Source organism: Trachypithecus francoisi, unplaced genomic scaffold (genome assembly GCF_009764315.1).
Source record: "Trachypithecus francoisi isolate TF-2019V2 unplaced genomic scaffold, Tfra_2.0 Lachesis_group20, whole genome shotgun sequence".
In the NCBI taxonomy this organism is placed as follows: Eukaryota; Metazoa; Chordata; class Mammalia; order Primates; family Cercopithecidae; genus Trachypithecus; species Trachypithecus francoisi.
This window is the reverse complement of record NW_022681466.1, coordinates 38129622-38142082: the sequence shown is the minus strand read 5'-3', so window position 1 is coordinate 38142082 and position 12461 is coordinate 38129622. Positions and strand designations below refer to the sequence as shown.

At 43.5% G+C, this 12461-nt stretch overlaps 1 protein-coding gene across 4 annotated transcripts in view; it reads right to left on the bottom strand.

The window, feature by feature from the left end:
- The window catches only part of TADA2A (transcriptional adaptor 2A), a 76880-nt gene that overhangs the window by 58792 nt on the left and 5627 nt on the right, over positions 1-12461 (bottom strand). For all 4 annotated transcript variants that reach the window (XM_033183821.1, XM_033183822.1, XM_033183818.1 and 1 more), the window contains exon 3: positions 968-1074. In XM_033183821.1, the coding sequence (XP_033039712.1) occupies positions 968-1074 (107 nt within the window). The remainder of the gene's footprint in view (positions 1-967; positions 1075-12461) is intronic.

Below are 12461 nucleotides of genomic sequence, written 5' to 3'. Positions count from 1 at the left end.
TCCCAGCACTTTGCAAGGCCGAGGCGGGCAGATCATGAGGTCAAGAGATCAAGACCATCCTGGCCAACATGGTGAAACCCCGTCTCTGCTAAAAATATAAAAAATTAGCTGGGCATGGTGGCACACGCCTGTAGTCCCAGCTACTCAGGAGGCTGAGGCAGGAGAATCACTTGAACCTGGGAGGCAGAGGTTGCAGTGAGCCGAGATTGTGCCACTGCACTCCAGCCTGGTGACAGAGCAAGACTTCATCTCAAAAAAAAAAAAAGATTCTCCTGCCTTAGCCTCCTAAGTAGATGGGATTACAGGCACCTGCCATCATGCCCAGCTAATTTTTTATTATTTTTGTAGAGACGGGACTTCACCATGTTGGCCAGGCTGGTCTCGAACCCTTGACCTAGGGTGATCTGCCTGCCTTGGCCTCCAAAAGTGCTAGGACTAAGGCATGAGCCACTGTGCCTGGCCAAGTATTAGGTTTAAACACAGATGTGGACTAATCAACAGTCTGTCTCATCTAACTGCTCTGTTTCTCAACTTTCACTGGTAAAACGTATAATGAAAAATTGGGGCCGGGAGTAGTGGTTCACGTCTGTAATCCCAGAACTTTGGGAGGCTGAGGTGGGTGGATCACGAGGTCAGGAGTTCGAAACCACCCTGACCAACACAGTGAAACCCCATCTCTACTGAAAATCAGCTGGGCGTAATGGTGTGTGCCTGTAATCCCTACTCAGGAGGCTGAAGCAGGAGAATTGCTTGAACCTAAGAGGCAGAGATTGCAGTGAGCAGAGATCACACCACTGCACTCCAGCCTGGGCGACAGAGTGAGACTCCGTCAAAAAAAAAAAAAATCGGAAGGAGCAGATTTAATAAGATATAGATCTCCTTAGCAGTTGACAGTAATCTCTGAAATATTACATCATAAAAAAGAGCATAAAACTAGGCTAGGAGTAGGCCAGCATTAGTGAGTTACCTGCAAGCAGAGGAAAAAAGGAGGTGGCCCACATTCAGCACACTTGATATAAGGCTCCATGAGGTAGGAGGAGCAGCCTCGGCAAGGTGGCTTATCAGAGGGATCATCTAGAACAAAGAGAAAACAAATGCACATTTCAGAACACTTTATGGTTATCTTAAGTGCAAAAAGGTGAAAATCCCCAAATGACCACACAAGTAGTGAGTTGAGTTGAAAAGTTCATGGGGACAAGATGAGCTCATTACAAATTAAAAAAAAGCAAAAATTATGCTCCTTTTAATCTCAGGGCAGCACTGTTCCTTTTCACACAGCATTTACATAGATATGGGCCCTATCTGCAGAGAAATTTACAAGCATATATTTGTTTATTTATTTATACATTTTTAGAGACAAGGTCTTGCTCTGCCACCCAGGCTGGAGTGCAGTGGCTTGACAATAGCTCACTGTAACCTGAAACTCCTGGGCTCAAGGGATCCTCCTACCTCAGCCTCCCAAGTAGTTAGGACTACAGACACATGCCACCACACTTGGTTAATTTTTTGTAGAGGCGACGTCTCACCACGTTGCCCAGGCTGGTCTTGAACTTTTGGGTTCAAAGAATGTTCCTGCCTCGGCCTCTCAAAGCTCTGGGATTACAGGTATGAGCTACCACGCCCAGTCACGAACACATTTTTAACTGGAAGTTTCATAATATCCCAAACTTATTTTTCCAGGAGCATAAAATGGACACATACCTACACATACAATATAAAGAAAATCTGACAAAATGTTAACAATTGCTGAATCTAGGTAGCAAGCATATAAATAATCACTGTAGACTGGCCACGTTAGCTTACCCTGTATTTCCAGCACTTTGGGAGGTCAAGGCTGGTGCATTACCTGAGGCCAGAAGTTTGAGACCAGCCTTGCCAACATGGCGAAACCCTGTCTCTACTAAAAATACAAATAGCCAGGGATGGGGGCACAGCTTATAATCCCAGCTACTTGGGAAGTTGAGGCACAAGAATCACTTGAACCCGGAAGGCAAAGGTTGCCGTGAGCCAAGATTGTGCCACTGCACTCCAGACTGGGCGGCAGAGCTAGAACTTGTCTCAAATAACAATCATCATCATCATCATCATCATCATCATCATCGGCTGGGCACGGAGGCTCACGCCTGTAATCCTAGCACTTTGGGAGGCTGAGGCAGGCAGATTACCTGAGCTTGGGAGTTTGAGACCAGCCTGGACAACACAGTGAAACCCTGTCTCTACTGAAAATACAAAAAAATTGGCCAGGCGCGGTGGCTCCTGCCTGCAATCCCAGCACTTTGGGAGGCCGAGGTGGGTGGATACTGAGATGAGGAGTTCAAGACGATGGTGAAACCCCATCTCTACTAAAAATACAAAAATTAGCTGGGTGTGGCGATACACACCTGTAATTTCAGCTACTCAGGAGGCTGAGGCAGAAGAATCGTTTGAACCCAGGAGACAGAGGTTGCAGTGAGCCAAGATTGCGCTACTGCACTACAGCCTGGGCAACAGAGTGAGACTCCGTCTCAAAAAAAAAAAAATTTAGCCAAGCATGGTGGTGTGCACCTGTAGTCCCAGCTACGCAGGCGCCTAAGGCAGGAGAACTGCTTGAACCCGGGAGGCGGAGGTTGCAGTGATCCGAGATTGCGCCACTGCACTCCAGTGTCGGCGACAGAGACAGACTTCGTCTCCAAACAAAATTTAAAAATTAAAAAAAAAAACATCATCACTGTACTGTTCTTTTGACTTTTCTATTTAAGTTAAAAATTTTTCATAACAAAAAGTTGGGGCAAAAAAGAGACAACTCCTTTAATTTTATTTTTTTGAGATAGGGTCTCACTCTGTCACCTAGGCTGAAGTGTGGTTGCACGATCATGCCTCAATGTAGCCTCAACCTCCCAGGCTCAAGTGAGCCTCCCACCTCAGCCTCCTAACTAGCAGGGACTACAGGCACAAGCCACCACACCTGGGTAATTGTTTAAAATGTATTTTCTATAGAGACAGAGTTTCACTATGTTGCCTGGGCTGGTCTTGAATTCCTGGGCTCAAACAATCGTAGGAATTTGAGCTGCCTCAGCTTCCTAAAGTGTTGGGATTACAGGTATGAGCCACCACACTCAGGTAGTGTCTAAATACGTCTCCTCTAAACACGTCTTGGAATATACTATTTTATATTTGAGTTCGGATTTTTTTTTTCTTGAGACAGGGTCTTCTTGAGACAGGATCTTGGACTGTCGCCCAGGCTGGAGTGCAGTGGCGTGATCACGGCTCACTGTGGCTTCAATCTCCCCAGGCTCAGGTGATCCTCCCACCTCAGCCTCCCAAGAAGAGGTACAGACTTGTACCATCGCGCCTGGCTCAATTTTTAATTTTTGTAGAGACAGGGTCTCACTATGTTGCCCACGCTGGTTTTAAGAAGTCCTCCTGCTTCAGCTTCCCAAAGTGGTGGAATTATAGGTGTGAGCCACTGCACCTGGTTCTGAGTGGGAATTTAAACCCAGAAAGCTTCCTCCCTTTTTCCCATGGTAAGTACATAACACAGTAGATCTTCTACTCCAATGACAGTGGTATGTCTCCAAACTATTAAGACAAGGAGTACAATCCAAACTCTCAAAAATCATAAAAATGCAGATATATGTGTCCTTGGTTGACCCAAACTTGGCCTCTAGAGTCATGGCAACCTACCAAATTGTTCTCTATGATCAATCACAAGACTCTAAGAGAAGAAAGGCTTTGAAGGTAGATGAAGGAATTTAATTTGTTCAGCCTGGAACAGGATTTCTCACATTCTGTAACAGTAATTGCCTCCCTAAAGTCCAAGAAACATTCTTCAAGGTACCTTTCCCTCTTCCAAGTGATGATCACTGTTCTCTTTATTTGTTTTTAAGAAGATATAGAGGGTGGGCATGATGGCTCAAACCTGTAATCCCAGCACTTTGGGAAGCTGAGGGGGTGGATCACTTTAGCTCAGGAGTTCAAGACTAACCTGACCAGCATGGCAAAACCCCATCTCCACTAAAAATACAAAAATTAGCCAGGTAGCAGGCGCCTGTAATCTCAGCTACTCAGGAGGCTGAGGCAGGAGAATCGCTTGAATCCGCGAGGTAGAGACTGCAGTAAGCTGAGACTGCGCCATTGCACTCCAGCCTGGGTGACAAGAGCGAAACTCTATCTCAAAAAAAAAAAAAAAAAAAAAGACACAGAAGAAAATGACAAAAGAAAAAAAATGTACTCCTAGCAGTAGCTTTCAATTCAATATATGAAACTGCAGCTACTCCATTGCCCCCATTTTAAATTTTAATACAGAAGAACAAATCTTGCTATGTTGCTCAGGCTGGTCTCAAACTCCCAGCCTCAAGTGATCCTCCTGCCCCAGCCTCCCAAAGTACTGTGATTACAGGAGTGAGCCACTACGCCGTGCCAAAAATTGTTTTATATTAAGTGATAGATGCCAGCTTCTACCAAGCTACCCTCTTCCTCACTTCCTGTTAATAAGCTTGCTTCTCTCTTGCCTCCAACTTCCTATTTTTAAAAAAGGCATCAGCCATTGAGCAAAGTGTTTTTTTTGTTTTTTTTGAGATGGAGTCTCGCTCTGTCGCCCAGGTTGGAGTGCAGTGGCATGACCTTGGCTCACTGCAACCTCTGCCTCCTGGATTCAGGTGATTCTTCTCCCTCAGCCTCCCGAGCAGCTGGGACTACAGGCGCACACCACCACGCCGGGCTAATTTTTTATACTTTTAGTAGAGACGGGGTTTCACCATATTGGCCAGGCTGGTCTCGAACTCCTGAAAAGTGGTCTTTATTTATTGTTTTGTTGAGACAGTGTCTCACTCTGGTTACCCAGGCTGCAGTGCAATGGCTTGATCTCAGGTCACTGAAACCTCAGTCTCCCACGTTCAAGCAATTCTCATGCCTCAGCCTCCCAAGTAGCTAGGATTACATGTATGTGCACTATGCCCAGCTAAATTCTGTATTTTTAGTAGGGGGGGGGTTTCCCCATGTTGCCCAGGCTGGCCTTGAACTCCTGGATTCACACAATCCACCTGGCTTAGCCTCCCAAAGTGCTAGAATTGCAGGCCCAAAGTGATTTTTTAAATCCTTATGTCAAGAAGCAATTACTGGGCGGGGCATGGTGGCTCATGCATGTAATTCCAGCATTTTGGGAGACCAAGGTGGGTAGATCACTTGAGCTCAGGAGTTCGAGACCAGCCTGGGGAACATGGTGAAACCCCGTCTCTACAAAAAAAAAAAATACACAAAATTAGGCAGGTGCAGCGGTGCACGCTTGGTGGTCCCAGCTATATGGAGGCCTGAGGTAGGAGGATCACTTGAGCTGAGGAGGTCGAGGCTGCAGTGAGCCATGAGCACGCCACTGCACTCCAGCCTGGGTAAGAAAGCTAGACCCTGTCTCGAAAAGAAAAAAAAAAAAGGAATTACTTTGTAAAAGTAATCCAATTTATAGTTCTTAACATTCCAAACAATAAAACTGTAAAGTATGTCATCCACAATTAGCATTTTGAAAAATATTTTTCCAACTTTTCTTCTATATAATATAGTACAAATATTCAACAAAAGTAGAGGTTGGGCTCAGGGGGTCACGCCTGTAACCCCAGCACTTTGGGAGGAAAAGGCAGGATGATTGCTTGAGCTTAGGAGTTCAAGGCCACCCTGGGCAATACGGCAAGATGCTGCCTCTACCAAAAATAATAAAAAGAAAAAATAGCCAGGCACGGTGGCCCACACCTCTAATCCCAGCACTTTGGGAGGCTGAGCTGGGTGGATCACCCGAGGTTAGGAGTTCAAGACCAGCCTGGCGAACATGGTGAACCCTACCTCTACTAAAAATACAAAAATTAGCTGGATGTGATGGTGCGTGCCTGTAATCCCAGCTACTCAGGAGGCTGAGGCAGGAGAATCACTTGAACCCAGGAGGCTGAGGTTGCAGTGAGCCGAGATCACACCACTGCACTCCAGCCTGGGTGACAAGAGCGAAACTCCATCTCAAAAAAGAAAAAAAAGTGGAATATCATACGTCATGTTTTGTAGCCTGTTTTTTCACTTTACAATATATTGTGGACATCTTTTCACGACAACACACATTGACCTTCCTTGTTCTTTCTAATGGATAAATAACATTCCATTGTATCAATTACATTATATAACCTAATTTTACTCAACTCCCCTCTAGGGAGACATTTGGAAATCTGAGGAGGTAACTTTTCATTGCCACAATGACTAGAGAGCCCCGCTGGCATTCTGCAGGCCCCTAAAACAGGGATTCTAGATATCCTACAATGCTCAATACATTCTAATAAAAACTGACTTTTTTGTGTGTCCTGTGCAACTTTCAAATGTCCCACCATTCAAGTAAATGAAAAACCTCATATGACCTAGAACCTAATTCCATGTTATACATAAAGCAAAGTATTTTCGGCAGTTTTAACATGCACTGAAATTTCCAGAAAGGCAATTGTATATAACTCTAGAGGAGAACGTATTTTGTTTTGTTCAGAACGTTTGGTTATTCTAGCTTGTGGTGTTTCTTAGTCACCAACATGACACACTTGAATCATTCTGCATTTGTATATGCACAGTGATGCAACATACAGGTACAAGTATCTAGTACTTAAATCATGTCTTCTATCATAATCATGTCTAAACATATTGAGATACATATTGCTATTATAAATTGCACTGTTTTACTATAAATTACTTCTCTTGTATTTATCTCTTTTATTATAGTTAGGGCATTATTATTTTTATTTTTTGAAATTATGTATGCCAGGCATGGTGGCTCACGCCTGTAATCCCAGCACTTTGGGAGGCCAAGGCAGGTAGACGGCTTGAGGCCAGAAGTTCAAGACCAGCCTGGTCAACATGGCGAAATCCCATCTCTACTAAAAATACAAAAATTGTCTGGGCCTGGTGACGCATGCCTGTAGTCCTAGCTACTCGGGAGGCTGCAGCATGAGAATCACTTGAACCCAGGAGGCAGAGGTGGCAGTGAGCTGAGATTGTGCCACTGCACTCTAGCATGGGCAACACAGCAAGACTTTGTCTCAATAAAAAAAAAAAAAAAAGAAATCATGTATGTATGTAGACATATTGTCTATGTATTTTACTTCTGAATAGTAAACTTGGCTGATGGTAAACTCTGCCTCCCAGACTCAGTGATCCTCCCACCTCAGCCTCCCTAGTACCTGGGACTACAGGTGCATGCCACCACGCCCAGTTAATTTTTTTTTTTTTTTTTTGAGACAGAGTCTTGCTCTGTCTCCTAGGCTGGAGTGTAGTGGCGCGATCTCAGCTCACTGCAGCCTCCGCCTCCCAAGTTCAAGTGATTCTCCTGCCTCAGCCTCCAAAGTAGCTGGGATTACACCCACCACCACACCCGGCTAATTTTTGTATTTTCTGTAGAGGCGGGGTTTCACCATGTTGGCCAGGCTGGTCTCAAACTACTGAGCTCTAGAGATCCGTCTGCCTCAGCCTCCCAGAGTGCTGGGATTACAGTCATGAGCCACTGTGCCCGGTCTCTTGTATGTACATTTCACATCTGTTCCACAGGGTATATATTTTCCTAAAATTGTTGAGTGTACAGTTACTGAGCATTTTTTAGGTTTTTGATACACAGAGCCCAACTGTCCTTCAAAAGGTATTTCAAAATTTTTTAAAACCTAAGAGAAAGGCTTTTTATTTATCTATTTTTTTCACTGAGGTAACAGGAAACGAGAGTTTTTTTTTGGTTTTTTTTTTTTTTTGAGGCGGACTCTCGTTCTGTCGCAAGGCTGGCAGGTTGGAGTGCAGTGGTGTGATCTCGGCTCACTGCAACCTCTGCCTCCCGGGTTCAAGAGATTCTCCTGCCTCAGCCTCTCAAGCAGTTGGGACTATAGGCGGGCACCACCACGCCCAACTAATTTTTGTGTTTTCAGTAGAGACGGCGTTTCACCATGTTGGCCAGGATGGTCTAGATCTCTTGACCTCATGATCCGCCTGCCTTGGCCTCCCAAAGTACTGGGATTACAACAGGTGTGAGCCACCATGCGTGGCCAAGAGAGGCTTTTTCAAAATCCAGGGGGCAATAAAGGGTTAATTAACTTGACTACATTAATAAAAACAAAACAAAAAACTTTTTTGGCAAAAACACCATAAGGAAAGTAAAAAAGTAAGTATACTGTAAGGCAACATTTGTAAACATATTAGAAAAAAAGCACTGAAATCCCTAGTATACAAACAACTTTTAAAAATTAAGAGGGAGGCCAAGGTGGGCAGATCACCTGAGGTTGGGAGTTCAAGACCAGCCCGGCCAACATGAAGGAAACCCCATCTCTACTAAAAATACAAAAATTAGCTGGGCATGGCAGCGTGTGCCTGTAATCCCAGCTACTAGGGATGCTGAGGCAGGAGAATCGCTTGAATCCGGGAGACAGAGGTTGCAGTGAGCCGAGATCGCACCATTGTACTCCAGCCTGGGCGACAAGAGCGAAACTCCGTTTGAAAAAAAAAAAATTTAGAGGGAGAATAAAAGACCAAAGATCCTGCTGCAAAAGACACAAAGATAACTTGGGAAAAAAGACACAAAATGGCCTTATGAAAAAGTGTTCAGCTTTATTCATAAGATAAAAATTAGAACTACCCTGACATATAATTTCTCACCCATCAGATTGGCAAAAGTTTCAATGCCTGACAATATAATTAGTCAGGCTGTGGGAAAATAGACACTCTTATTTTATTTTATTTTTTTTTGAGAAGGAGTTTCACTCTTGTCGCCCAGGCTGGAGTGCAGTGGTACAATCTTGGCTCACTGCAACCTCTGCCTCCCAGGTTCAAGCGATTCTCCTGCCTCAGCCTCCTGAGTAGCTGGGATTACAGGGACACACTGCCATACCCAGCTAATTTTTGCATTTTTAGTAGAGGCTTCACCATGTTGGTCAGGCTAGTCTCGAACTCCTGACCTCATTATCCACCCGCCTCAGCCTCCCAAAGCGCTGGGATTACAGGCCTGAGCCACCGCGCCCAGCCCGGGCACTCTAACATATCACTGGTGGGAATACAAAATAGTACAACTCATATAGAGGGGGATTATCTTTTGACCCAGTAATCTCACTTCTAGGAATTTTTTACCATGAATATACATTTCCAATAACACAAAAACATACATGTCCAAGGTTATATATTAAAATATTAGATGTAATTGCAAAATACTACTTAGAGGTCCAAGTATAAGCAATTATTTGAATAATAATATATCCACACAATGAAGTATTACGCAACTATAAAAAACAGAATGAGGACAATCTCTACCAACTAATATAGTATTTCCAGGAGATACTATTTAGTGGGGAAAAAAAGTACAATCCTGGTGCTGATTGAAGAATTTTCTTAAAAGTACAAAAGAATATATATATATATATATATATATATATATATAAAATATGCTATCTTTCCTGTAAGAAATTAGAGGCCAGGCGTGGTGGCTTGTGCCTATAATCCCAGTACTTTGGGAGGCCCCGGCAAGTGGATCACCTGAGATCAGGAGTTCAAGACCAGCCTGGCCAACATGGTGAAACCCCGTCTCTACTAAAAATACAAAAATTAGCTGGGTGTGGTGGCAGATACCTGTAATCCCAGCTACTTGGGAGGTTGAGGCAGGAGAATCACCTGAATCCAGGAGGCGGAGGTTGCAGTAAGCTGGGATCACAGCACTGCACTCCAGCCTGGGTGACAAGAGTGAAACGCTGTCTCAAAAGAAAAGAGAAAAGAAAAAGAAAAAAATGAGTAAAAAACAATCCTCTCATCTTTGCTAAAAGGATTAAGGGACAGATTAAACCAGAAGACAATGAAGTTGGTAAGTACAAGGGGTTGAGGGCAGGGGATAATGGAATTAATTGTGCTGATTTTGGGAGCCAGGGTTCTCACTGAGAAGAGACATATGAATAAGGAATTAATGCAGACAAGAAAAAAGCCTATGATGATGAATTAGAGGTATTAATGTGAACTGCTGATTTCCTAAAAAGAAGTATATGTGTATGTAAATGTGTATGTGTGTATGTATACTGGCATATATGTATACAGCACGTAACACGCATATATTTCCTAGTTCTGTCAGCCAAAAGGGCCAAGATGCAAAAATATTCCAGTAGATGAAAAGATCTTGGTCTCTGACATGACTCCCTTGTAAAAGCACCAGGACTCCTCAGAGAAGTGGCTGATTCCAGGGCAGGGGAGGTACAGGATGCACTTGGAGTATTTAGTTATGCCAAAAAGGATGGAGATGCTAAAAAGAAAAAAATATGATGAGGGTATGCTATAAGGATATAGGAGCCCATTTGAAGGGACTCCCAGTGGCCAAATTTGGAATAATCCAAGAACCTAGCTAATTATGTATGCTAATAAATCATAAATCATTGAAAAAATAGGAATTCCTATGTCCATAATAAGTAAAAAAGTGAACAGATAAAGAAAATGTAGTACATATACACCATGGAATACTATGCAGCCATAAAAAAGTAATGAGATCACATACTTTGCAGCAACATGGATGGAGCTGGAGGTCATTATCCTATGCAAACTAACACAGGAAGAGAAAATCAAATACCCTCTGATCTCACTTACAAGTAGTAGCTAAAAAAACAAGAACACATGGACACAAAAAGGGGAAGAGAAACCAGTGCCTTCTTGAGGGTGAACTGTGGGAGGAGGGAGAGGATCTAAAACTACCTCTCAAGTGCTATGCTTATTATCTTGGTGACAAAATAATTTGTATACAAAACCCCTGTGACAAGCAGTTTACCTATATAACAACCCTGCACATGTACCCCAGAACCTAAAATAAAAACTAAAAATGCTAACTAGTAAATGTGGAGAGAGCACTAGATTTGCGGGTGGGGGGGAATCATCTTTTTGCAACCTTAATAGTAAAGATTGGGCCAGGCATGGTGGCTTACGCCTATAATCCCAACACACTGGGAGGCCAAGGTGGGGACATCGCCTGAGCCCAGGAATTCAAGACTCCAGTGGGCTATGATTGTGCCACTGTACTCCAGCCTGGGTGACAGAGTGAGACCCCATCTCTTAAAAATAAAAAAAATTTAAAAATTGCATATATATACAAACATACACAGAGAGAGAGAGAGAGAGAGAGCACGCAAATGACGAAGCAGATGGAGTAAAAGGTTAACAAAAGTTATGTGGGTATTGTTTGTATTCTTATTCTTGCAACTTAAGTTTGAAATTATTTCCAAAAAGAAGTTTAACAATTATTTTGGACACAGAGTTAAGGTAACTGTAAACTGAAACACTCCCAGCACTGGAGCAGTCCACTCAGATTTCTCCATATGTAAAATGAAAGAGTTGAACTAGATGTGTCTGAAGACTCCATTCTCTCCTAAATTTATATTAGGAGTGTGACCAAAGAGTAAATTAGAGCTTCTTTAAGAAATTGTTCTGTCAGGCTGGGAGCAGTGGCTCACGCTTGTAATCCCAGCACTTTGGGAGGCTGAGGCTGGTGGATCACCCGAGGTCAGGAGTTCAAGACCAGTCTGACCAACAAGGTGAAACCCTGTCTCTACTAAAAATACAAAAATTAGCCGTGCGTGGTGGCGGGTGCCTGTACTCCCAGCTACTCGGGAGGCTGAGACAGGATAATTGCTTGAACCCAGGAGGCAGAGGTTGCAGTGAGCCGAGATCATGCCACTGCACTCCAGCCTGGGCGATGTAGCAAGACTCCAGCTCGAAAAAAACCACGAATTGTTGAAGAGGAAAAACACCCAAAAAGTACTTTTCTGATTCTTCTCATTGGGATACTACCAAACATCTAACAATGGAATTTCTATTTCTGCCAAATCTTATATATTCAGAATCAGGGAAAAAGAGCAGTACAGTTTTTATTTTTTATTTTTTGCGACAGATTCTTGCTCTTGTCATCCAGGCTGGAGTGCAGTGGCATGATCTTGGCTTACTGCAGCCTCTGCCCCCTGGGTTCAAGCAATTCTCCTGCCTCAGCCTCCCAAGTAGCTGGGGTTATAGGCACCCGCCACCACCCCCAGTTAATTTTTGAATTTTCAGTACAGACGGCATTTCACCTTGTTGGCAAGGCTGGTCTCAAACTCCTGACCTCATGATCTGCCCGCCTCGAACTCCCAAAGTGCTGGGATTACAGGTGTGAGCCACCGCGCCTGGCCAGTCTAATTTTTTTATCCACAGTTAACGGCTACTTGAATTTACTTCACACGTACTCCATAATTCTCTACATTATTCTACTGTGGTTTACTCTTAGAAACAAGTTCCACACCAAGGGGGAGGTGGGGTGATATTTCCTTTACCTTACCACTGACACATTTCTTATCAAGGTGCCTGAACATGTTACTGATCTAAACAGAAATCCCATGGCTTTTCTAGGTTTAACTATAGGTTAATCAGAATATGCCTGGTCCATCTCAGCTTCATTTTCTTTCTTTTTTTTTCTTTTTTTGAGACGGTGTCTC